The sequence below is a fragment of the Gymnoscopelus microlampas genome, assembly GCF_963454915.1.
Source record: "Gymnoscopelus microlampas genome assembly, chromosome: 3".
Classification (NCBI taxonomy): domain Eukaryota; kingdom Metazoa; phylum Chordata; class Actinopteri; order Myctophiformes; family Myctophidae; genus Gymnoscopelus; species Gymnoscopelus microlampas.
The window spans coordinates 40,031,290-40,058,878 of NC_139940.1; the positions used below are offsets into that span (position 1 = coordinate 40,031,290).

The following is a 27,589-nucleotide window of genomic DNA, read 5'->3' on the forward strand; positions in this document are numbered from 1 at the left end:
TGTAGTAGTTACATAGGGGAAAACCAAAAATAATGAAGAAAAATCAGAAAATCATATTGTTTTGGTTAGGGATGTACGATATAGGGGTCATCATATCGGTGTTGGCCGATAATCCTGATTATTTCCAAAGTCTTTGAAAGTGACCAAAAATGAGCCATTTGCAAAGACTGTTCAATTTAAGTCACGTGAGAAGGGAGAAGACACAATGATTTAATACCAAACTTAATAATCAACAACCCCAAATATAGCACTCCGCCGCACATAAATAGTGCAGAGGTGTGGAGGAGTGGTATATTGCAGAGAGAACGATCACAAAAGTATGCTGCGATCATATCTTCTATATCACCGTTATTGCAATATCAGTATTAATGTCAATCAGCCAAAATGAAAATATTGTGCATCCCTAATTTAGGTACAAACCAGTTGTTCATCATCTCCATACAATGATGGAGTTTTAAAAAAAAGAACTGATTACTGTACATTGTAGCAAAAATAATGAAGGGGGTGTATTATCGTGGAATGGCAGAGCCAATAACATGATTAGTTATTAGCTAGGTCATTTTAGTCCCAGGTAAAATTTGCTTATTTTACAATAATGCAGGACTGTAAATATAATATTTGTTTGGTTATAAAACTGAATTGAACCAAGATGTAATGAGGATTAGATTAGTGTGGAACAAAATACACAAGCTAATTATCAAACAAATGGATTTTTAAAAAAAAAACCTGTTGTACTATTTTTGTAAAAATGTAAAGCTTGCACCAAATGTTGTCAAGTACGTCAATCGGTCCTGCAGTGCAAACAGCAACTATTGAAAACAAAATATGTTTATAACCAGCAACTAGATGGTTTGCAAGCCTGTCAATGAGAGAGAGGCAAAATAACATTTGAGAAGCCAGTTAAGCCACAATGCAAAATCATGTCACACTCACCATGCACAGCCAAGCCAGTGCACAAAAAGAGGTGCCTAAGTTCACCCACTCACCAACCGCAAGCTGCTGACCACGTCTCTCTCCCTCGGCTAGCCCCAGCAAGAGCAGTGCAAAGAGAGGAGGCAAAAGGCCACACGGAAAAGTGCAGCATACACGAGAGAGGGGGGCAAAGAGGCATACACAAGGAAGAAGAGGAGAAGGAGGAGGACGGGGCAGAGAAGGAGAACCAGGCATCAGACAGGAGCACACACAGTTCAAAGGGAGAGAGAAAGCCAAAGTGGGGTTAATGAGTTATGGAGGTGTCAGGAAGATGAGCAGAGCTGGTATATTAGCAGAGAGATACGGCAGCACAGCATGGCATTTGTATACTGCTAAATCCTGAGTGTTAATTCAACTCAAGAGTGGAAAAATGTAATCTTACATTCTTCCATTATCTCTCAATGAGTTAACATAACACTAAGGGTTTTGCAGTGTAGAGGTCTGAACCCAAGGGTGTTTGTGTTATAGAACCAAGGCACTCTAACTTCTAGATATTCTAATTAGAAGTTTGCTCTGCAAACCTTTAGATTTAAATAATACAAAAAGTGTAAGAAAGACAACATAAGGTGTGGAAACTCACTTTTAAGTCATAAAAATAGTTATTAGTTGTTATTGGAGAACACAAAGACGTTAGACTCAAGAGTTGTCATACCAGGTCGTTTCTCAACCATGTCCTGTAATGTTTAGCTTGGCAAGATTTGGCTCACTTTGAGCTTTTGATTGATAACTTGGAAGAGACTGACTATGCTTTGTTGCCACAAGGATTATATTCCATATGCCATCCCTGTGGCAACCAAATTTGATCTCATCAAACAGGATTAAGGCTTTGTTTTGGAGGTTAAAAGGTTGAGGTACGGTAGCAGAGGCGGCACTTGAAACGGGTTAGGGTCAAAGTTCAGGTCCACTCACCAGCGTCTCCCCCGAGAGGACCTCCAGTAGAGAGATCAGGTTGTGTCCATCTCTGAGATCTTCATACAGGTCGGTCACGTGACGTTGTGCCTGGTAGGAGAAAGGAGATGAAGACAAGAGTTGGACTGAGTTTCAACATGATAAATGATCCCTCGATGGAAAGCCCATAAATTACGATAATAGCTGTACCGTACTGAATAGGTTTGATTTCTCCCAACATTATGTAATTCCTAATCCTACATGTTCCTTCGGAGAACCATCCCCACTGGTACAATTCTACACAGGTCAGGAATGTATAGCCGCCAGCGCGAGCAGTCAAGAGCCCAGCGTTCTCTGTGACACCTGCTGTTCTAGGCTGCAAGCATCCTCCAACAGAACAAGAACTGAGAACTTTGGCAGCGCCTTTCAGAACTTTGTTTGGCGTCAGCTAGCCCTACTGATGCCGAACAAAGTTCCTGTTCGTTTGGAGAATGCTGCAGCCACAAGCCTGACAGCTGATAGATGGTTCTCTTAGCAAAAACCAGATCAGTAAAAATACAACGCTGATGGCTAGTCTCTACACAAATAACCACATGGTGCAAACGCACACAGCGTACAAACTGGCCATCAGCATAATCTTTAAACAATTATTTGATTCGTTTTTTTGCGTTTTATTCTTTTGTTGGCATGCATATTGAATCAGTGTGGTTTCAGCTTTAACCCATTATGACCATAAACGCATCTGTGTCATTTTAAGATTTCTTTGGCTATTCAAAAATAGCAGATCTACAAACTCATAGTGCCGCACTATGAGCTTGCAGCTATTTCTTTTTAAATCGTGGAACATTTGTGCAAATCTTTGAATATAAACATATGTTTTAAAGTGAACATTTTTAACTCCGATCTGTGCTTCTGGGGGTCCCTGGAACAATATATTTTGAGATGGGGGTCTGCGGCCAAATACATATCATTCTGGGTGTCCTTGACATGGAAAAGTTGGAGCACCACTGCATAGCAAATATTTGAGTAATAAATGTTCTCTTTAAAAAATATATATTCAAAGATTTGCAAAAATGTTCAAGATTTTTCAAAAAATAGCAGATCTACAAGCTTAGCCAAAGAAATCTATAAAATGACACAGATGCGTTCCCGGATTGAATGGTGCTGTGTGCGGTAACAAACAAAGGAAGTGAGAGAGATGTGGAATGGTGCAGTGACAGAGAGGGAGCTGAGCCGTGGTTGGGGAGTGAACAGCTGGCAGAACCTGCAGGGACTGTGTGGGCTACATGCATAAACAGATACTGGCCACACGTCACTAGACCAAGTACTGAGGTACAGTCCTGATGAAGTACCTACCTCGGCTCTCCGATGCTGGGTGGAGTGGAGAGGAAGAAGGAAGGATGAGAGATGGAGAAATGAAGAATGATGGATCATAAATGGAAGAGAAAAAGACAGAAAGGAATGAGAGGGGGAGAAACAGAAGTGGTTGATGAAAGTCAATGAGCATGACAATTTGAGAGAATTCTATTAGCACAGCGGTGGGATCGTTGGGGTAAATGAGATCATTAAATTGAAAACCTGATTGAAAACAGAAATAGTATAATTAACCACTTAAACCCAATATACTTATTGAACGGAGCCTCCCATGGGTATATTCTAGGCCACCTCCTTTTCCCCCTCTACACCAGATCTCTTCGCCGCATTGCAACTTGACATGTGAGCTTGTAGATCAGCTATTTTAGCAGAATGTTCGCCCCCAGAATAGGGACACTTGGGTTCATGTGGTTAATTATTTTAGTTCAGCCTTGCAGATCTTGAGATATACATTTGTCTTGTGCCATGTGGTATATTCATTCTCTGCCCTAAAGAGGTATGCACTCTAATTTACTCTGCACGTTCCTTGTAACAGTGACTCATTTATGTTGGCACGATTTTCCCAAAAACATTATACAGTAACACTACTGACAGTAACTCACTCCTCAAGGATAACAGTTTTGTTTTTCGTATGTAAAGAACCCTTTGGCCACTAGGAGACACTGTTTACTCATACAAAACACTTCAAGTTACTATTACAATCACATACCATTACAATCAAATCAATGTAGGTGTGTTGCCTGTTTGCACTATATGGTATATTTGAGAATTGATACTTTGAGCTGATATCACAAATAGTGACTCTATGATGGTATTTCAAGTTGGATTTTCTACACGTTGCCATTGAAATTCTGTCAGTCTCACCGAGACTTGTTTACTCTTTAATTGAACAAGGTGCCTGTGTGATCCACATGATCGCAGTCACATTGTTTTGGCTGGCAAGTAATGTCACGCTGCTGCAATTACTCTGTAAAAGACTCAAGTATAAGCCATTTGAACCGTCTTTGTTTAAAGGTCTCAAGGTGAAAACCTGACAGCCGAAAATAGCAGATCTACAAGCTTGCGTTGTGTGCTCGTACATTGACTATGTTTAAGTATAAATCAGGGCAGGCTTTAACGGTGCAAAGCCTGACAACCCTTAATCACAGTCAAACCACAGACACATGGGAACTGCACCGTGCACTGGGATCAAAACAAAACACTTAATGTGTCTAAGCTGCACAGGTCACTTAGAGGTCTCTGTGCTGCTTGACCTTGTATTGAGCTGTACTTCCCTGTGCTTTTTGTCTTTGCAAACTGTTAATAAAGCATTCAATCAATCAATCAGGCTTTATTGGAATTATTACATAATTCCTCTTAACTCTATCCTCAATAAGGGACCAACTGATAGTGCTAGGTATGTTCATCGGTAGCCAAATATATATATTCTGCACAGACGACGAGAGAAGTGGCACCTATACCGAACACTGCAGATACAAGTGCTTTTACATAACGCTGCATAAAATCTGCTGCCTGGCTTCTCTCCCTCTGTCTCCTGCAGTAAGATTTACTCTGTGAGGGGGAAATCGCCCATTATAGCTAGCTCCTTCTAGCTGCACCCACCCAGGACTGGCCCCTGTCGAGCCAGCCAATAAAACCATCAGTTTCCCATCAAGCCTATAACGTCAAAGAGGAGGAGCTGGCTTTTTACACAGGCAGACTATTAACACTGTCCCTGCCAAGGATTTTGTTTTCCTCTACAACATGTTCAGTTATTGTGACCATGTTGAATTACAAATGGACACATTAACACTGAGGATTTTACTCATTATGGATACATTGTATGCACATTTTTAAATATAGCCTACTTTAAAAATGAACTACATGATTGATTACAGAAAAAATATAAATTACATTCATTTATATAAGTAAGCCATTTAGCAGCAACAAGTATGCAATAAATCCTAACTTATGTAACTTCTATGCGAGCTCCCATGCATCAATGCATTTCCCTCAGTTTAGGCCTGGCATGCACATACAGTACTGTACAGTATGCAGCCATCCAGATCCGGGAGTCTGTGCAGCACATGTGCAACCGTTGGCCCGCTCACTATGCGCCCAGACCTGAATCTGCCTCTTCAGAGGGAGCTAAGTGAACCCAGATGTCAATGACTCACAAGAAACACACAGAAGAGGGGGGAGAGCGTTCACTTATATCAGGAATAGAATATGTTAGCGCTGCGTGCGTTTGTGGGAAGGAAAATGCTCTCTTTGTGCTCCCGTAATTCTTTTTTTTTTTCCCTTCGCTTGTTCCATTCATTTCTAAAAACGGTTGAGTTGTCTTTCAAGCGACGACGGCGAATGACGAGGAGGCCCTTAATGGTTTAAGCCTGCCAGTGGGAGTTTCTCCGGAGGACAAAATGACACAGGCGTGGATATTTTTACATGGGGTGCGGGAGGGGCCATGTGTTTTGCGGGGATGATTTTTCATTTCTAATGAGAAGCTCCAGAGTGAGTTGTTTGGCTTGTTACAATGGACCCACCCCTGTCCCCTGTACCACCGCCGGTGTGACTCGAGTGTGATAGATTGGCCGCTTTTCAGCCCAGAGTTCTGGGCCGGTAAGTGAGGTAGGTGAGAGGAGAGGAGCGGTGACGGACAGTTTACACAGCCAATCCGCCGATGACAGGCTGGTCTTCTGGTAAGCCTCCCGCTCACAGCACAATACTAGTGGCTAAGTGTGGGACAATAAGTGACGTGTGTGCGTGTGCGTGCGTGTGCGTGCGTGTGTATAAGTGTATTGGTAGTAATACTATCCTGTGAGGGTCAAATGTTCCCACAAGTGCAAAATAGCAGAATTTGAGAAATAGACATGGTGAGGACATTTCTTCTGGTCCACCCAAGAGAAATGATTGTTTTATGGTAAGAGTTAAGCTTACAATTAGGAAAATATTCACTTGTGGGTTAGGATTAGGCATTTAGAGGTTAGGTTTAGGGGTTGGTGGTATGCCTAATTTATACGTAGTTGTGAGCCGGTGTCATGCACCGAAAATAGCCAATCTCCGAAAATAGCAGATCGTGCTGTAGATCGCTGAGCTTGTAGATCGGTTATTTTCGGTGTGCTGAGTATAACTTGGGCTTTAGGGTTAGTTAGGGTTAAAAATGTAGAAGTCCTCACACGTATAGTAATGTGTGTGTGTGTGTGTGTGTGTGTGTGTGTGTGTGTGGGGGGGGGGGGGGGGGGGGACTTCTCTGTGAGTAATCACTGCACTCCCACACAGACACTTCTGAGGTGTGTATGGGTCAGAGCCTGCTCTACAGATAGTGATGATCCGAGACTCAAAACAATCAACAATGTTAAGAGTGTGAACTTTCAGGAGCCCGGCGGGGGGGGGGGGGATCCTACCGTGTGGTGGCATAATATTGTGTTGCCCTGGAAACCTGTCTGAATAGGATATGGCGTATGTGTGAGTTCAGCACAAATGGCCCAGAACAGGCCCAGGTCACAGTGATGGTTAAAACCACATGATGTCATCTGCATACCAGCGACAGCCTATCCAAACATGATCCTCCTAAACATAGCCTAGAGGTGAAGAATTCTATCTCCCAAGCCTCCGTGATTACGGCTTTTATTGTCCCTTCCCTATTCTGACTTTACGAAATTAACAATACATCCAAACTCCCGGCTATAAAACATCCGGCCACCGGCATCATGAATCAAGGCCAAATAAAAGTCTTCTCAGAGTAATTAGAGAGTAGAGGATTTTCTAAAGCTATGGAGATGAATGTGTACCACACAATTAATCTGTATCCATCAGTAGACACCCAACTTACACCCAATGCAACAGATATCTTTTGAGGAGTAAATACAACAATAAAGTTGTTGGAAAAGTGACTCTTCCACTTCCACTTCCACTCTGATTATCCCACTAAATCCCAGATGAAGATGGATGTTGAAGTGACAGAATATTATGAATGTGAATAGAAAAACAAAGAGTGCAATCAAGGACTAGGACAAGGACCTTACCTTTATCAAGTGTTTGTTCACCCATTTTGTGAAGGTCTTTTTCTGTACCCGATCCCGTTCATCTGTGAACACAAAATGTACAATGGAACATCAGACATTGATAAATAAGAAACATATTAATACGTCATGGCACCCATGTGGATCTCGGACTTAATGTGGTCAGTCTGTTATGCCAGTCATCTATGACGTAACTATGACATACAGTAGGACATACTTGGGCAAGGTTTCAGCAATATCCGACTGCCATTCACTTCCATTATAAGATTAAATATTTCACAATATAAAACACATACAGCATGTGAAAAAGGGCATGGGGGGACTTCCTTGGCCTACTGGCAAGCATGCGCAAGAGATTTGGCACCGATCCATCTAGCGGTTTGTGAGATAACCCAGACAAACACACACACACACACACACACACACACACACACACACACACACACACACACACACACACACACACACACACACACACACACACACACACACACACACACACACACACACACACACACACACACACTAGATGGCACACAGCCACGCGTAAAAAAATAGTGATTGAATAGTGATGAAAACCTGAGTAACATATTACCATGTGTGTATGTATATGTACCATGTATTCTTTGACCTGCCAGTCAAATATTAGACCACACAGTATGCACAGGGGAGCAGGGGTGTAAGTATAGCCAGCACAGGCAATGCGGTTGCACTGGGGCCTGTGGAGTGGGGTGGGACCCATAGAGAGAACAGGCCGTCCAACATTGTGTTGGATGGTGTTCTTTGAAGGCTGTTGGTACTTATTTTCATATGTTCTGGGAATGCTCTCCATTGGCCAGATTCTGGGAGATGCTTGCCTTTATACTCTCTGGGATGTTTCAGATTACAGCACCTCATTTGCCTTTTAAACTCATGCCTAATGATCTATTTAACCTTCAGTAGGCCAGATACCGACCAAAAACTAAAGATACTAGCTGGATTTACAGCAGCGGAAACATTTCTTGCTATGCTCTGGAAGTTACCCCACTCTTTCTCTCCTTTGGAGTGTGGTGCAAACATATCTAGTTGTGTACTTGAAGCTATCAACATCTCGTGTACATGAGGTGATGGAGTCAACGACGTGGAAATCGGTCTCTTTGAACCTTAAGCGCCTTTTAGAATGATCACCTGTCAGGGTTGGTTGCCTGGTTCCTAGGGGGGTGGGCGGGGTGTTTATTTGTATAGGGGGACAGCTGTTTCTGTGAGTTTTCTTGCTTTTAGTTTTTTTTTCTTTTTTCTTTTGTGCACAATGCTAATATACGGAGCCCCTAAAGTGACATAATTTGACTAATTACTTTGTTTTCACATTCATGAATGTTCATGAACTATAAATAAAAAGATTTGATCACAAAAAATAATGTGTTGAGCAGAGAATGGGCCCTCGTGAGTGATTCAGATTGCCTGTGTTCAAAGAATAACTTATGTTAAATTGTAAACAAAAAACGTTTAAAGATTTGTAGCAACATATGATTATTATTCCACATAAACCATAACTATTCAATCAAATGAATAATTTTCTTTGGAAGTTCTGTCATACAGATATGCAAAGCTGAGGATGATTGCTGCGGGGTAATGTGTTCAATATCGAATCTCTATTTGATCATGTGACGAGATGATAAAATATAGCTAGTTTATCTGCAAAATCTGAACTCGGCACATTTGCAAGCCGAGCAAGCAGTCTTCATGCCTTTCATGTTGTATCAAACAATATCAAACAATGGAAAACGGATTATCCAAACTGCCAAAGAGCTGCTGTGCTATTTCCATGTGATGAAACAAAGACGTCACAGGGTGGAATCAGACATGATCACAGCTGTCTGGGAAGTGTGTGTCTGCAGCTGAGTCACACAGCATCACAGCGCATCGCCGGCAGATGTGCCCACGTCGTCTAGGAAGGTGTGTAAGGGCATGTCTATCCCCGCGGTCACAGGCCAAGCTGCGCTGCAGGCTCCATCACACACAGAAGAAGGTTCTCACAGGAACAAGGATGTACTGAAGTGTTGTGCTTGGGTTCTTAAACATTACACGTTGTATTTATCCAGCCATCCCTATCACGGAAAGGCTATTGTTTTTGGACAACAGAATAAGAAGGTACAGTGTTCCCTCTAGGGAATACACCCATTAAAACAACACACCTGAACACACCTACTTTTGTGTTATGAGTGGTTTAGAGTGTAGATACTGGCAACAAACCACAAGACATGTTCCTGCGATTTATTACGATACATTAAGGTCCATCCGATCTCGCTGCTTTAGCAAGGAGTCTTTATCCTGTATGGTAATATAATTGTTTATTATATCACTTTATGTCCTTCTGAATTTCATAACACGTGTTTCATTCTGGTGACTCACATAACAACAAAAATCTGTGTCATTCACAAGTTGTATCTGAAAGAACTATGGACAAAAACACAAAGTCCTCTCTGCCTTATCAGTCTGAGAAGGGCGTGACATGCTGCCATATTAAATGTCCATATGACACACCCTGCAATGAAAACCACAGTTTCAGAACACAGGGCATTGATTCACTGCTGCTTTAATAAATAAAAAAGGCACCCAGAGGCTACATTCTATCAGGGCGATTATTTCTGGAAATTATTTCTGCCATTGTGTTATTGAAACCTCAGGTCGCTTAGAGGCCAATGGAACTTTTACCTCCTGTCATTCAGCAAAAATGCCAATTTGTGCTCAGTGTCTGTTCTTCCTGTTTGGAAGGTCAATGACTTTTGACCCACTGGCTAATGATACTGAGATGTTTCCCAATGGTTGCCATCCACCATACCGAACATAAGTGGAATCCCCTGAAAGAGCTACACCTTTACCTATAGGCCATCCACAGCGCACATGAGTTTCGGAGACGTGTGGAGTGTTAATGGACAAAATATTGTGGGTGGCACTGGCAACACTCTTTCATATCAGCTCAGATAAACTGATAGAAATGGTATTTTAAAAGCTCTGCAGCAGCACCCATACCATGCCTCAACTTTAAATCAGATCTATCAAATATTTATTACCTAGTAACCCACAATGCAAACACAATGGCTGAAGAGTTATGAAGCCAACTCCTTGACTGCATACATGCCAGCACAGGGCAGGATTTGTTTCACAACAGCCAAGGTACATCCATTAGATCCTTATACCTGAAGTCAGCACTTTAAGTCACTTCATAATTATGCAAATCTTTAAAATGTCTGGCATGTCCAACAAGATTTAGACCGGGGGGGGGGGGGGGGGCATATTGCTAACTGGTGTTCAACAAAGTATACAGGCAAAATATGGCAAGTCAACCCAAAATACCTATACATCTTGTTATTCAATCCAATACAAGTGAGCAAGTTGTTAACTGTTTTGATAATCATATCACTTTTGGTGTGAGTGGAAGTGATGAATTTCTCCCTGATGATGTTACCATTATGCCATAATTAATCTAACTGGTACAGTAACTGTCTCATGACAGCAGTAGAAGGCTTTCATTTAACAAAGATTCTTTCAGCCTAAAAACAACAGCAGCATATGACAGTTAAACTACTGAGACACATGGGATGGATAATTATAACAGAGCCTAGCCATTAAGGCCACAACTTCAGCATGTTAGGGACTTACTTAGCGGTTCACAGAACCTGAAAACCATCCAAACCTGAAATTACAGGCATGAAATGCTTCCTTTTCCCCCTCTCACAGGAGAAAACAGTAAACTCTAAATCCCTTTTGTACCTGACACAAATAGCAACAAATGACTGAACACTGTACAGTACAGTATGTCTAAAAGAGTAACTCTGCAAATGTACAAATGTAACCAAATAGAGCTGTACTCCCAGAGTCAAATGAACACTCAGGATTAATACTCAGATCAATATCAATACCTTTCCTTCCGTCTGTAGCTTTGAGCATCCCCTGGTAGTACCCTTCATCAGAGGACACTCTGTCTCTGCTGCCCACGCTGCTGTCAGAGGAGGCATTCCTGTACCTCTGCTGATGAGAGTTCATTGTCACTGTCCCTCAGTGTTGCTCGACAATCACAGAATAATAACGAAGATAAAAATAAAAATCCTTCTGTCTAAAATCTCTGTGTGCGCCTCAGTCTCCGGTCCTCAGTATCTCTGTGGAGGCAGCCAGTCAAAGCATGCAGTCCTGTGGTCCACGCTCCAGTCAGCACTTCACAAACCTATGATTTCTCTCTCTCCTTCTCTCTCTCTCTCTGTCTCTCTCTCTCCCTTGCTTTGGGTTCAGCCCTTCCTTCCTTCCTTTTTCTTCCTTCTCCTCCTCCTCCCTCACTTCTCCTTTCAGAGTAAATGATGCCTGTGGGCTACAGAGTCTCGGCCCGTCCTCGTACGTGATGTGTGAGTGTGTATTTAGTGGCGGCGTGTTTGGAGGGAGGACATTGTGGGTACGCCACGCCCCCTTCCTGCTCTGTCACGGTGGTGGTGGTGAGCGGAGAAGAAGAGGGAGACAGGGGCAAGGTGTGGTGGTGGCCAGCGTGCACGCTGTGCCGTACACACCCACATGCATACACACTCTCACTCACTTAATCACTTTAGGGTAGCTTGTGCAAGAGCACATACTCTCCCAGAACCTCAATGTACTTGCAACTGCTTGCTTGAACACGAATACTGCACACGCACACAAGCTGAGTCACTACTAGTGATATAAAATCATAACTGTGACACCAAAGACAACTTGGTGCCACAATTATGGTTTATTGGAGTATCGTGGATTAAGGTTTAACGGTGTAAAACAATTAGTCATTCGTTCCCTAAAAGATGCCAGGTTGTCATAGATAGGGTGACACACGTGTGCATGTGTACACACAAACGCAAGCACGCACACACACCTGCATGGCTAATCATTCATGATTCACAGCATTCCTCTGAGATTCCTTCTCCCCTCAGTGATAAAACAAGAAGCAGTAGAAACAAGCTGCAAGCTGCATTGTTGTGTATGCAGTGTGAAATTCCTTGAATTGTGCTAAATCACTGAGCATGCTCAGTCCATTTGTCATGTATTTTATCTTTACTGTTATTGGATTTCTTTTTTATCATCTATTTAGTAATTTCCCAGATCAAATTAGTAGCACATTGGTATTGAGTCATTTCATATATTTCACAATTAGTTTCATATAATTGCAGTAGGACATGAGAATGGTAAAAACTATTATTCTATTTAAATGCACTAGTTAAAACTGTATGGCTATTTCTTCATGGGGGACTTTTGTTTTAGTTTTTCTTGTTTTTAACCTGCCACATGTAAGGATAACAAACAAAGAACCATGACTCCAGTATCTTGAAATCCTAATGCTGGGATCTTCAAGCCGTGTGACAAAACAGACAAGAGAGTTTATCGTATAGTAGACCACACTGTAGGAACGAGAAAGACAGAGGGAGATAACATCTCAAACTACACAGTAAAATCCTCCGTGCTACTTTATCCACTTGTAAATCTAGTGAACAAATTGGTTACACTTGTACACTCACTGAGTTATACTAACCCTGTATAAGACCTGGAATCCGCCCGCTTCCTGGCAGTTTAAGCCAGTGCCCTTAGGGCAGTATGTGCTGACAGCTCAGCTACAGCATACGGTATTACCTGACCTGTATCCTCCAGACATGAGGAACGTTCATATCTCATTACCCTCACTGCCTGAGATCATCATGCTGTATCATTGGACACCTAAAAACACCTTTCCATCACAGCACCTCTATGAACATGAAGCAACTCTGTGTGTGTGTGTGTGTGTGTGTGTGTGTGTGTGTGTGTGTGTGTGTGTGTGTGTGTGTGTGTGTGTGTGTGTGTGTGTGTGTGTGTGTGTGTGTGTGTGTGCGCGCGCGCTTGCACGTGTGGCCGTGCATGTTTCTTTAATTCGAAGCCAGGTTTGCAAATCTGGAGACACACCTTTGTGATCCCACGCCTAGGCAGGTTGAGGAATTAAGGAGTGGTTAAGTGGTTTTAGTACGTCCAAATGAATTATAGAACATAGGTATGTAGTGTAAAACATCAACTGAATCCACACAACTTAATACCATCTGTTGCAATTAGATTTTAACAGTTCATTTCATTTATTCATGGCAATTAAATGATTTATTGCTCTTTGCGTGTTGGAATAAATCATTACCTTTCTTGCCAAATTTCTGTTGTGAGTCAGGGTGGTCTGTCTCATGTCTCATTGTTGTTATACTTGGTTGCACTGTCTTGAGCTGAAAATAGTGTTGTGTTGTGAGCTTGTACATCGGCTATGTTTGGTGTGCGACACCGGCGTTAAACTAACTATGCTGCAAATCACTCTTTGCAATGCAATGTTGTAATGGGTCTTTGGAATGTTTTCCCAATCTGTTAATGTGACTTGTGGATGCCACAACAAAGTCTCATCACAGAAGAGAAGAGAAGAGAAGAGAAGAGAAGAGAAGAGAAGAGAAGAGAAGAGAAGAGAAGAGAAGAGAAGAGAAGAGAAGAGAAGAGAAGAGAAGAGAAGAGAAGAGAAGACATCATGCTGCTGTAAAGAACTGTCTCCATCACACAGGTGGGAACAACAGCATTTAGCGATATCCTCCTGGCAGGGACACCAGTAGAGACACCCTACTACTTCTTCAACACCATGGGGGAATACTGCAGGGGAACCCGAAACCCCCCAAACGGGACAAGGCGAGGACGGAGAGACCACGGAACGTCTTAGTCATGAGATCTTTTCTCCAGAGAGACATATCATTAAGGTCTCAACATGCTTATTACAGTGCTCCCTCATCTCACTTCATCAAAACCAGATGGACGATTTATATATTTTTTAAAAGCATAAACTGTTTGGTGTGATTCCGAAGCCAGCATTTTCTCTGTAAATGAAAAGTTTGAGGTTCTATCTATTCCCTATAAAGGGAGGGGATGGGGACAGTGGGCTGCGTGTTCTGTTCCCACACTGACTTTACGTCATAGACTGAGCACTGTGGTTTGGACAGTGCAGAAAGGGGCACCCGGCCTACTGGGACCACTTTTACAACCTCAGAGTTAAATTAACACTTGAGATTTTGCTGTGTAGTTTTTTTCTTTCTCCAAAGCAGATACAGTATGATTTAAAAGTAGAAAATCTTGACCTAAAGGAACATGGAGACAAACAAACAAACCACACACCATACTCAACTAGCCCCTGGGTATACTTAAACCCATAGTAGGTTTAACCTAATAGCTGAGGATTTCTTCCCAGTAAACTACCGTAAACAAAATCTAGATCCTGTGTGAAGACATGCATTCTGGGGAGAGCTTATAGATTCACGCTGACAGCTGTTTAAAAATGGCTGTTTCGTTCAAATAAAGACACAGCAGCTTTTCTTCAGGAGTCCAACACAAGCTGTCGTGACTTCCTGACTGTGCAAAGTTTGGGGTCTCCGTTTCAATAAAAAATGGTCTCTCTAATCACTGGTCTGTGTTCAATAAATCCGCTCATTTATTTTTGCTCAATTTTCCACGACACACATCAAACCAGATGCTGTTTACAGCTGCGCAGGGAGGAGGTCGCCTGAGTGGAGACATTCACTCTGCAGTTAAGAGGGCAGAGGTTAGTTGGGAAACTCACATAAACAAAAGATAAAATCAACAATCTTTAACTCTGTGGAGACTCCCTGTTTTTATTTTCTATTATACAGCTTATCATAAATGTTAAGACAGTTTAAAAGTGAGTGCAGAGACCGTTCTTGCTCCGTGCACGGTTATTTATACATGATTCTTGGTCCTGATACACACAGCAAACATGCGGCTGTTTCAGAGCTTTTAAGCGACAACCATTAACATTATCATGGAAAACAAACAGATTAGTGAACACAAATAATCTACTATTGGGGCTTTAAGTCACAGTGTTACTGAAGACATTAAGGGGTTTAGAGAGGGGCTGGGTAGACAACACCATAAGGGAGGAGAAAGCCTTAGAAAGGATTTAATCACACAGGTTAGGTTACAGGGTGCGCTCTCTCTCTCTCTCTCTCTCTCTCTCTCTCTCTCTCTCTCTCTCTCTCTCTCTCTCTCTCTCTCTCTCTCTCTCTCTCTCTCTCTCTCTCTCTCTCTCTCTCTCTCTCTCTCTCTCTCTCTCTCTCTCTCTCTCTCTCTCTCTCTCTCTCTCTCTCTCTCTCTCTCTCTCTCTCTCTCTCTTTCTGTCTCATCATTCTCTGCATGTGCACCTCCCCCTCTCCCTCTCTCTCTCTTCCACTCCTTTATCTTTTGCCCATTTTCTTAATCCCCCCTACTTTCCCTCACTTTTATCACTTCAGGTAAAAGCAAGTGGAAGCAAGAGCTGACTGCCACACCCTGCAGGGAATGGAATGTTAATAAAGCCAGAGACAGCCAGTACACACACACCCTAAAACCCACCTCATCTGACTATGACTCTTATCAGTTTTGCCAGATTTTGTGAGAGAAATAAGCAACCAGGTCTAGGAAAACAAGCCCAAAAGAAGCAACTATAGGCCACGTGGGCATTTCAAACCTATATACTGTATACATCGGCTATTTGAAAATAGCCAATCTACAAGCTCACAACGCGTCGCATCTGAGCGATTGTAGATCTGCGATTGTCAAAAGAGTCTTGGGAAAGAAAAACAAATTGGAACAATTTAACAACACAGATCTGGTATGGGGGGGGGGGACAAATACATATTAATCTGGGGGTCCTTGCCATGAAAATGTTTAAGAACCACAGGTTTATAAACATTAGGAAACAAGCCCAAATAATCAAAAACACTTAGAAACAAGCCCAAAAAAACTCAACCACCAATATTTACAGCCCAAAGTCGCTTATAATAAGCGGACATGGAAACACTGGGCAGTGCATGAATAGTGCTATATAGTGAATACTGCTGTCTCAACTGCTGTTAAGTGATAGCACAGCAAAACAGAACTCACAAAAAGCTACCTCCTTTTAAACATTTGGGATTAAAAATAAACAAATAAATAAAAGCTGTGATATTCAACCCTGCTAGTTGCTTGCCTCAAATGTACTGGCCTGTTCTGAAGAGATACATACACGTCCAAATTATGAACAAAACATTAAGATATTATTGTGTTAAGAAAGTATGCTTTTTTGGAGGAACACACATAACAATGGCCCAGTTCATGCAAAAGAGTCACTGGATGTCTGAGCTAAGAATAATCACAAGGATGGCTGGCAGTGTCCCCAGACTGACACACTGGCCACCATCACCCACATGGAGCTACGGCCAGGCTGCAGGTTTTAGATGCTCCGAGTAAAGAGCTGAAGTTGAATCCGTAAACCCAATTTAACCCCTCTGGATTAGCTCTGACAGCTGAGTTTTAAAATAGCTAATTGAGCCACAAACAGCCCCACAAGCCTCTACGGAATGTCCCACATCTGGGACTTCACCATTGTGTCTCGCTCGACTTTCATTTGGCTGCAATGCAAATGCATTTGGAGTGGTTTTGATGCAAGTTGATCCCGACCTCTGTGACACAGAAAGCTAAATGTGACACCCAACCTCCCTCTACGGGTGAGCTTGTCAAATTGCAGCTACACGGGTCTTAAAGGTGCTTGTATTTTTCCCTCAAGAAATTCATAGAGCTATCGAAGATACCAGCCTTTATTACTGGGCCTTTAGGCCTCCCATTCCCCCTAGAGTTCCATTCAAATCTAAGTTCCGTTAAAATCCCCGTTCCATATGGTCTTATTCATGAGTTTGAAAGGACTGCGTAAATGTGGAAAAAGGGGAACTTGAGAAGTGTTGCTGTAGCAACGTCCCTAAACACACAGTAGCTGGTGTGAGGGGAGCAGGGTTAGTCCTTTCTTACTCATAACAGTATTTTTAGACACAGAGCCATTGGAGTCTCTAATGAATCACAGACTTCATGAGGAAAGGAAGACACAGAAGTCACCACCACCACACCAACTACGCTTACTTCTTTCTAAAAGGGAGACAATAGGGCATTATCATTTCTGACCACTAGGTTGTGCCAAAGCACAAGCAAGTCCAGGTGGTGTTTAGCTGGGAAACTGAACTGAGACTATACTGTATATTCCATTACGAATTACAAAATGTACTGTAGATAGAATGTAATGGACCAAAAAATGTCATGTCATTTGTCTGCACCTTTATATATATTGTGTGTCATGAGCAATTAAGGCAATTAAAGTGTAAAGGGTTAAAGGGTGACAGTAGATTGTAAACTCCTAAATGGCTCCAAAAGTCAATAAAACCCTGCCAATTGCTCACTACCTTCACTATACACATATTTAAGTTTAGCGAGTTAAGGCCAAGACATTAATTCATATCTGTTTAGTTACTCAGTAACAGCAGGTCAATATTGTTCACTCTGACTTGACAAATATAGCGCCATATACATTTTACACTAACCTATCCCTGGACCACTTCTATTTGAGATACTTCTTTAGTATCTTCAGACAGCAACTGGTGTAGTTAATTATAAGAAGATAGTAACATATGAATAATTACTGCTGAGAACAAGTTGCTCAGTGTACAAAACACAATATATATATAATAGTCAATCTGGCATAATGGTTGGATAAAAGATAAATAAATAAGAGATTAACTATCAATTCAAGTGAACGGTGAGAACAAAATCTAATAATAAATCGCAACGTTACGTGAGAGGCATTGCCTGTATAGAGTAGGCTGTACTACTGTGTCTCACTCCCATTGTGCGTGCTGTGTAACTCCTCCCCATATCCATATTGGTCAACTCACCTACACAACACATTTTACTATACAAATATCTGCTTCGTTCTGCATAGCTTATCTCATGGAGATAGTCCTGCCGCTCATATGTCATTCCAAAAGGACGAGCGGTATACATCCACATATCGGTAGAAGCATCAGGTATTTCTGCGCCCGCCATTATTCCCTGTGGGAACTCGAGCAACAGGTCCTTTTAAGATGATCGTGGTGGTAGTCCCATAGTCCCCCGGAGCACATGTGTGCAACTGACAACATGTGCCAGCTGGTCCCGAGCCATGAAAAAACGGAAGAAAAAGACACACCACTTTTTCACAGGTGACAGTTGCGTGGAAGCCCTGCCCTTCTCGTTCCAATGTAAAATCACCACACCTGCCTGTGTGATCACAGCAACCTGACCTTCAACTATAGTTATTGTGCTCCTAGAGCATGGAAAGCATTCAAGAGACATTCAAATTGGATGCCGTAATCCCATTGTGAAAATTCTAACAAAGGATTTTGAAGTTGAGGCCTGTTTGTTTATGTTTTAAATAATGTTGCCAAAATCATTATCAGATATGCTAAGTGTACTGATATATGCTGTTTTTTGTTTGACAGATGTATTTATTTTCAATAATATTGTTGCTTGTGGCAAATTCATCATGAACAAAAGAAAGATAAAAGAAACGATTGCATTGTGTGTATTGCTCAAGTGTGAGCATTTGGCTAATTAATACACAAGTTGACAAAGAGGTGAGACATTTGACAGGACTTCTTAGTGTTGTAGATTACAATGTTATTACTTCAGGTTTAGTGAGCCCTGAAGAAATGCGGGCTATAGATCCTCATTGCATCTTCAAAACGGTTCCAATCGGGAAGTTGTATTCCACATAAAACCAACAAAGTACCATGATTCTATCATGATTCATGATACCCCCCCCTTCCCCCCGAAAAATGAATAATAATTGCTATCGCCATACAGTAGTTTTCAGTGTTACCGTGTAACCTGGAAAATCACTGAAGGATAAACAAACAACAGTAAACTATCCATCACCTAGCAATGCATGTAATAACACACTGTTATTTCAGTGCTGATTTATAATCTAGCCAATGGAATGGCCTACGTGGGCGGTCAGCCGGTCCCACACTGACCAACGCCAGTCAACTTTAGGAGGTGAAACTTTATGACGGGTCACCACAGGTCACTCCCAGCTGAACAGAACCTAGGTCACTTTTAAAAGGGACAGTGACCTGAATATTCAGTCTACTCCTTTTACACAAGACTGACCTCTGTCCTGGATTCCACCAGACGAGGCTTTGGGTCGCGTCATGCCTGATATGGACAAATATCTCCAGGTTTAAACCGCTCAGCTGGTAGCAGCATGCTTTGTTTCATTAATATTAGCCTGTAAAAAAATTACATTGGCTCTTAGAGCTTTATAATGTTATTACCGACCAACAGTTTGTGAACTGTACTTGTAAGGGAACATATAATTAAGCCATAAGAATGTACACTTCAGAGAGATAGAAAGGATGAAAGGGTAGTATCCATTCACAGTAGGAAGATTCTCATTAGATCTCAGTAGAATAAAGGTAGACCTTTATTATCCACTTGAATCCTAGCGTCCCTATTCTTTCTGGGGCTAACATTACGCGAAAATAGCAAATCTACAAGCTCACAACATGGGGTTAAGTGTTGCTCAGGGACATTTCCGGCACATATACTGGACAGGCCCGGGGGGCCAACCGGTGATCTTCTGATTACCAGCTGGCCTCTCTACCCCCTCAGCTACTGCCGTCCCTGGGTTTACCGAAACCCCAGTGGTCACAGACTGAGAAATAGCAACAGCTACACGAAACACATGGTGCATGCAAAGTAAACAGTGTTGATGTCAGCGCAGTGGACCAAGGGACCAAGGGGGGCACTGAGAAATCCCCAGATGGGTTCAAGAGGTCTATAAATAAACCTCCATTATAGGACCGGATGTGTTTCTATGGGCCCAGGGGCCAGAAAAAGCCAACAATCTCAACCACAAACGCAGCAGATACCGTATATTCTCCCCCCTGGGTACCCAATGCACTCCTGGTGCATGTGTTCACTGTTTATTTTGAAATTCTGGAGCTTTCTGTTATGTCTGCTGTGCCAATGCAGCATGGAGGACATGGGTTGTTTCGAATATACGCACAGCTCCTGGCATCATTAAAATGACACACCAGTGTATTCGATTGCTGCCCTCCCTCACTAAATGCCTCCGGAGTAGGAGTGTTGGTTGTTTCCAGGAAGCACACACTACTTTCCATAGGCCAGGCCCAAACCAGAGCCAGGTTAAAATGATATCTTCTACAGCCCAACAATCCCAATTTTGGAGAGTCCTAGATGACAGATTTGATGTCCCTGCTTGGCACTCATTATCAAGGGTTGGATTGGGGTAATATAAGTCCCTGCGACATTCTAGCGTCATGTCCAAGGGGTGTACTTGTACATCAAGCTGCCTCACGCAACAGAAACAGGAGATAGGCTCCTGCCCCAAGGGCCTCATGACTCAACAAGGCTTACTTAGATCACAGATGACCGATATTAATTAATAATAATAATTTAATTTCTGTTTTCAGCTTCACACAGCCCACAGAGGAGTGCAGGGGGCCAATTAGGGGTTACGTGTCTTGCTCAGGGACACCTTGACACATTGCCAGGGCCAGGAATCGAACCTGGGACAGGCAGGCTCTACCCATTCAGCTTTGGCTGCCCCTGTTTTGACTAATATTTTGGAAAAGCTTGCAGATCTGCTATTTTCTGAAAAATGTCGGCAACACAGGGCTGTGACACTCTACCGCCATCTTTGAGACAACCGGGGAACGATTGCTGAGAGCTGACAACATATGGTCAAATACAATAGAAGCATTGGCCTTTGTAACTCAAACAGGAAGTTGCACTTTAGTGGCAATTTATAAGTGACGTGACACATTCTTTATATACAAACCTTCTGTGAGGGCAATGAGCAAGAATGTGGGCTTGATTTAGCCGAGTAGTGCACCTGTTCAACTTGTGTTGCCTGAGAAAAACTGGATAGGAAAATTCTTCCCCAGCCAGTTATGCAAAGCAATCTAACATGCCATTAAAAGCCTGGCTTTAAAACCCACGCTTTATAATAATACCCTTCAACGAGCATGCGTTTACAAAGACACGCACAGGAGCTGAGCATATAAAAAAAAATCTGGTATATTTAGCTAGCTTAGCCCCAGGGGCAACAACGTGCCATGTATGGCTACCTGGGAAATGGCAAACAAACACAGATGAAGGGGTCAGAGGTCACTGAGAGAATGCAGAGTGATGCAACTTTTGTGTGCGAAAGAGAGAGTGTTTACAGTTTTACTTGACCACTCCCCTTTTCCTCACAACCTTTTAACTGACCTCGTTTCAACAGGGTCAAAGGAGTGTGCATGTGTATGTGTCCGTGTTCTCACCTCCGGACCACCAGCGCAACAAAGTACATCTGACTACGTGCTAAGCTCTCACAGTGAGAAGATGGTGAAACCCTGGGGGGCCTAATAGTGTGATCCTGATGCACCTCATTGCGATAACTTTAGCTGAGGTGGTAGTGAGTGGACGGGGGACAGGGCTGTCATCGTGCTGAACTGGTGCCAGTGAAAATGGACAGCTGATGCAGCTGATACACAACTGATAGACCTTGTTCGACAGTCACTATGAGGAAGAGCAGCATATCATAGTTAGCCTACTTTATGTAAAAAAATTATGTTATCATTGAATTTTAAATGTTTTAAAAGTTTGGTAACATTTTAATGCCTTATGGAGAATATGTAATCATACGCGGAATCTAAAAATATAGCCATTAAGATGAAAGATCCTATTGCTTTCCCTGGGCATTCGTGTCTCACTGACATGACATAAATCCAGCCTAAACATAAACAGAGAGATCAAAGTGTTACTGTTGAAGGGACGGGCACACCTGTGCACTCAACTCTCTGAACTTTTGTCTGACATTTCAGGGTGCGGCAGGTCCTGGTACTGGGACAGTACACTGAGCCATCACCTACACACAGTGTTTAATCCTATTAAAGACACACTATAGACGCCCTGTCTCAATAATACACAATCACACAAACGCACACACATCAAGACGGAGCAAACGTGACTAGACACATTGCTGAGGAACTTCTCCACAACGGGAAGCAGCACTCAGCTCCCTTTTTTATGCAACAAAAAAGGGGTTCGGTGGAGGTTTGGGTGTGTGTAAAGGTGGAGAAGAGACCGGCTATAGGTGGGGGGGGGGGGGTGGGGGGGGGGGGGGGGGGGGGGGCTGCCATTCCAGACTGTCACTTTCAGGTCACACAAATGCTAGACAAAGTTGGAGGCCTACTGTGCAGTCTCAGTGTAATGAAGGCTAATCCCTTTGGCAGTCACTTCAATCGCCAGGCAGTAATTGGCATGAGAAACAAGTGGTGGTATCTTCACTGGATACGTCTCTGAGAGGTACAACTAATGAACTGCATGGATACAATTATGAAGGTGACCTTAGATGCACATCGTGTCAAATCATAAAGATGTGTTAGTGGGTGTTATGTAGGCTAGATATCAAAATGTATTATAATACAATATTTAACCACAAATTTAAGTTGATTTACTGGTATGATAGTAACACACCAAAAAATACACTGTTGCATTACTGCCATCTCCAACCACTAGGTTTGTTTGAATGAATGAATGAATTCATATTTTCGTGTCTTGTTCCAAGACCCATCCCTTAAGGGGTTATAAGACACCAAAAATATCATTATACTGTGTATCAGCGCAAAACTAAAGACAGTGCAGGGTCAACCACCAACAGGGCAGAACTGAGAGAGGATAGAGAGAGAGAGAGTAGAGGAGGAGAATATTGGCTCAACACAGCTTCCAGTTGATCCACTTCAATCCCTCTCCACCATGGGGACCTAATGTTGAAAGGTCAGTTTTCATCCCATAATGCATCCCGCATCCCTTACCTTGCCCGTTGTTCTTTCTCAAGCGCCAGACTGCAATGAGGGTGATTATGTGCCCCAAAACCACCAGGGCGGGGAGTACGTGTCCTGGGGGGATTGCCGGCATTAGGACCTTGATAAACCGGGGGACAAGATTTTTCTCCGCGATGACAGGTGGATGGGCATCGGGTGAAAGGGGAGCGAGGTTGGGCGGGCGGGGCAGTAGGACTAGGAAGGGGGCGAGCAAGGAATTTAAAAAGAGGACATGCCATTCGACACCTTTAGAATTCCCCCAGTTTTCTCCACCCTGAGACTATTTACTTGATTTACTGGATTTCCCTGTCTGCTTCTTCTGGACCTTCGTCGCAGAGCCAATCTCATGTCCGTGGTGTTATTTTTGTTCTGTATTGTCCGCCCAACATACAGAATATCCGTCACGTCTGTGTGATTAAATGTCAGTGTGTCAGAGTGTTTACAGTACACTCCACTCAATGGGCTTGTTAGACTTCATCTCAGCCTATCTAGTCACCCTGTTCACGTGGCTCTCTTCAAACACATATGATTGGCACAGCAAATATTCATCTGGATTAACCCATTAATAACGGGAAAGTATGTCATTTTATACTTTGGCTACTCAAAAATAGCAGATATACAAGCTCATAGCGCGTCACTATGTGCCATGCTATGCTTGTAGATCTGCTATTTTTGAAAACAATGAAAATTTGTGTAAATCTTTGAATATATATATTTTTTAAAGCAAACATTTTTAACTAAAATCTTTGGTTCTGGGGTTCCCTGGAACAACATATTTTGAGATGGGGGTCCGGCGGTCCACAGCCAAATACATATCATTTTGGGGGTCCTTGACATGAAGAGAACCACTGACATAGAAAACATTTTTCAGAAAACTGTTTGACATTTAGTAGAATCGGCCTCAGATCTTAATGGGTTAACAAAAACATTTGAGATTCCACTACTACTCCACCTTCTTTTCCAAGTTTTACTTTCTGAAAAGAGAATGTTGAGGTTCCAGTTCACAACTGATTGTTTTAATAATTATCGCCCTGATGAAGACCTTCCAAGGTCGAAACAAGTTGGCAGTTGCCGTTTAATAAATAAAGGCTTTTCCTCCTTCTTACTCCTAAGTGCACGGATCGTCTGTTGTTTTTTTCTCAATTATTTGATGTACTTCTCTGGTTCATGTTTAGTGGGGGTTTAGATATTCCGTAATGCTTATGAATTTTATTTTTGTCAGAGCTACTGTAGATGACATGTTTCCACAAAAATTAAAGTGTGGAAAAATAACCTTTCATTTTACTTAATTGTTATGAAGTGTTCTGGCTAACCATGTGTCAAACAGCCCATATAGCCTAATCCATGCCAAACACAAACACACAATACCGTATGTGAGCCATGTTTTTGACCTATCCCCAACAACTATGTTAAACATCCATCGCTCTGACGAAATCCTCCCATCCCATCTCTTACTCATCCCCAGATACCTCCTATTAAATCACACTGTGATTGCAACATGTACTGAATGTACTGAAATGAATATCTCAAAACTACTAACATCTCAGAGATAGGAAAGTCATCTAGTTTTACTGAACATCATTACGATACACCAGTTGTTCTCAAGTTTTTTGGCTTCAGTACCCTCATGATCTCTGAATCCAAGTACTCCCTTTACTAAACATTTTGCTTAGAAAACCGCAACTAGCATAGTGATGCTATGAATTAATGATAACCCACCTTTTGAAAAATATAACATTACAAATCAGAAATGGAGTGAGAGAGCAATTAGTGCCTCCTAAGCAGCTTTTATTTAAACATTGGCCAAAACACTGCAGTAAGTCCAGTTTGATGTCAATGTTCAAAATAAAACAGCATAAAGCAAATAAGTATTCGCTTTCTTTCAGTAACAGTTGTGCTAATCAAGTTTTTGATTTAATTTGGTTGAAACCTTACAGGTCAGGAGGTTTTATCATTAAACATAACAGTAACAGACATTTGTCCATGTTCCACTTTCTCTCATGTAGCTCCTGTAGTACATCCCTCTACCCCTAGGGGTACACGTACCCCCATTTGAGAAACGCTGACACACACTACATGGGTGGCGTGACACTGAGATAGCATAACATTATAATGTTTGTCCTCACCTCCCACAGAACCCCCACACAACATCAACAACAACAAACAGGCTTTCACAGATGTCCACTGCTTGTGTGAGACAATAACAGGTGGCCCTGTTTTTACAGCTATCGCAAATAGCCAAGACAACCACAGCGAGCCATCACACACACACACACACACACACACACCCACACACACTCACACACACACACACACACACACACACACACCCGCACATGTCTTTCTTTAAGTCACACCCGCTTGCCGCTGTTGATGCACATGTCTATCATATGTCAGTCTGAGTGGAAGGACAGTAGGACACTTGTTAAAGGTAGAGGGTCGGCACCGGGCAGCCTTAGCAACAGATATTCTAAAGAAACCTTAAAGAAGCTCAGCCAATGTTATTCTTAATTTAAGCACAATGACATTTCACACACTGTGTCTGACAAAAATCCCTTAGTCAGCAACGATAAAATAAAAACCAGAGAGCCAGAAGGACGGACAGGCCAAGAGCCACAGATAGACATACAATGTTAACCTACCAGGAATGATCTTCATTTAAAAGACGGGAAGGAGAAAAAGAGGAGGCCGTTGAGAGAGCTGAAATGAGGGGGGAATGGAGGGAAAAGAGGCTCCTGTTTGCTCACTCGCCACTGCCCTGTTGCCCCTCTACTTGTCAATGTACTCTTTGCTGGCCTAACCGTTTGCTAAGGGAGGGGGTGGGGGGCGGCAGACTGACAAGGGGGCAGGATCCTGGGGGGCTGAGAGGGGTGTGTGGACCGGGGGAGAGGGCTGGTGCTGTATGCGGGTTATAAATATCCACCAGATGATCACACTGTGTCAGAGTTAGCAACTGATGGAAGCTCGCTGGCGGCCACTTGGCTGCATGTCGTCCCTGGAGATTCCCCTAGAGACGCAGGCAAACTCCCCCCCCTCATTGAGCGATGACGGTGGACGTATTCTGTGAGATTAAGTCACAGGTCTCCACCTGGTCAAGACACCCATCCGAACCATCTGAGAGCACTCCGTAGAGTGAGATAGAGCATGATGACCATATGGCAGAGCCATAATATACTGTCAGCACATACTTAGACTCATCACCTAAGTCCTGCTGTTCCAGAAAGCACATTGAAGCCATACGGTACATAGCTTACTCGTTTGTGTATGAGATTGTGAATTGGATGTCATTAGGGGAGAACCGTTGGAACTGAATCAAAACAGAAATAAATTATAGCAACAGAGGAAGGAAAGAATTTTACGCATCAGGAATAAGGACTAATTAATGTTTACTTCATGTGTAACTCTGTAATCTTTCAGCACAAAGAAAGAAACAGGCAATTGATCTGCTTGGATGTCAGTAGTGGAACTCCTGTTGTGTATTGAATGATAGATGGGTGGAGGATGTTTTAGCATGGACTGAGAGGCCCAGACCTCCCTTAATGCTCATCCCCCATTGCTTTTGGAAGCCCAGTAATGGTCTACATATTCTAACTATAGCACGTTTGAGCTTATGCATATGGTACTCTAAATGACAGTGTTGACATACATGTAATTTCACTGTAATGTTGAAAGTAAGTTCATTCAGTCCCTGGAGAACAGCCAGCTGGCCCTAGTCTCTTCTCCTGGGCCAGCAGGTATGAAATGTGGGCACTGCGTTTGAATGTCTCTGCAGCACAGGCGGCTATACAATGACACCAAGTGGGGGCTTTCGAGAGGTTCATGGCATACAATCACTAGCTGGCATACTCACATGTCTGCATGAACCCATGACCTACTGTACATGAATGAGTACACGTCTACCACACAATCCATTCATCTTTCGCGTCTGCCCTTATAGCCCATAAGGTATTCTAAACTTGAGCCCCATGAAACAGATTCCTCTGGGCTCACTTATGCCACAGAAACCTAACCTAGGCTCCTAATACGGGAGTGGTTCGGATACACAGTAAATCTTCTTGAGGTCCTGCTCTGCTCCAGTTAATAATCGATCACGAAGCGGCAGACAGTGTGTTATCTCCTGAGAAAAGACACCCCACGGGAGGGTCATGGTAAAAGTTAAACACTATAGGTTGAGCTTTGAAACAAGTATAAACACACTGCAGAATGTGTGGAAGACGTCAGTGGGGGGCGGGAGTGTGTGCGTGTTTCTACTTATAGAAAGCTCACAAAGCTAAACAATCTTCCAGTATGCAACCTTTATTAGTCAACTCCAATAAACCACAAAGCCTCTGTGACGTTAAAAACACACCATGGGAAATGACTAACATCCCAATCACTCTTGGACAAATCCTCAATATAAGCCATATGTTATCGATCTGTGCGTTGTGCCTACAGTGGGCAGCACATGGTTCCATGGCTACAGCAGTTTACCCACTCATTCTCTGGCGCTGGCCAGGCAGAGCTCATTAGATTGCACTGGACGGCAATTAAAGCTGCTTCCAGCAGCCTTTTTCCTCTGTGGATGCCAGCGAGAGGCAATACAAACTGGCAGTTAGCACTCCGTTGTTGGAGAATTATACACAGCTAGGGCTCCGTACACTGTGTACA

General features: G+C 42.7%; 1 protein-coding gene across 19 annotated transcripts in view; it reads right to left on the reverse strand.

Annotated features, from left to right (window-relative positions):
* plecb (plectin b) overlaps window positions 1-27,589 on the reverse strand; it is a 135,254-nt gene that overhangs the window by 40,498 nt on the left and 67,167 nt on the right. For 6 of the 19 annotated variants that reach the window (XM_084053676.1, XM_084053661.1, XM_084053663.1 and 3 more), the window contains exons 2-4: window positions 7,239-7,300; window positions 3,217-3,231; window positions 1,882-1,971 (exon numbers count right to left, since the gene is read on the reverse strand). In XM_084053676.1, coding sequence (XP_083909802.1) covers window positions 1,882-1,971; window positions 3,217-3,231; window positions 7,239-7,300 — 167 coding nt within the window. Of the gene's footprint in view, window positions 1-1,881; window positions 1,972-3,216; window positions 3,232-7,238; window positions 7,301-11,137; window positions 11,591-17,965; window positions 18,158-25,584; window positions 25,713-27,589 lie in introns of those variants that run through there. The other 13 variants (XM_084053660.1, XM_084053662.1, XM_084053665.1 and 10 more) reach the window with 7 other exon arrangements.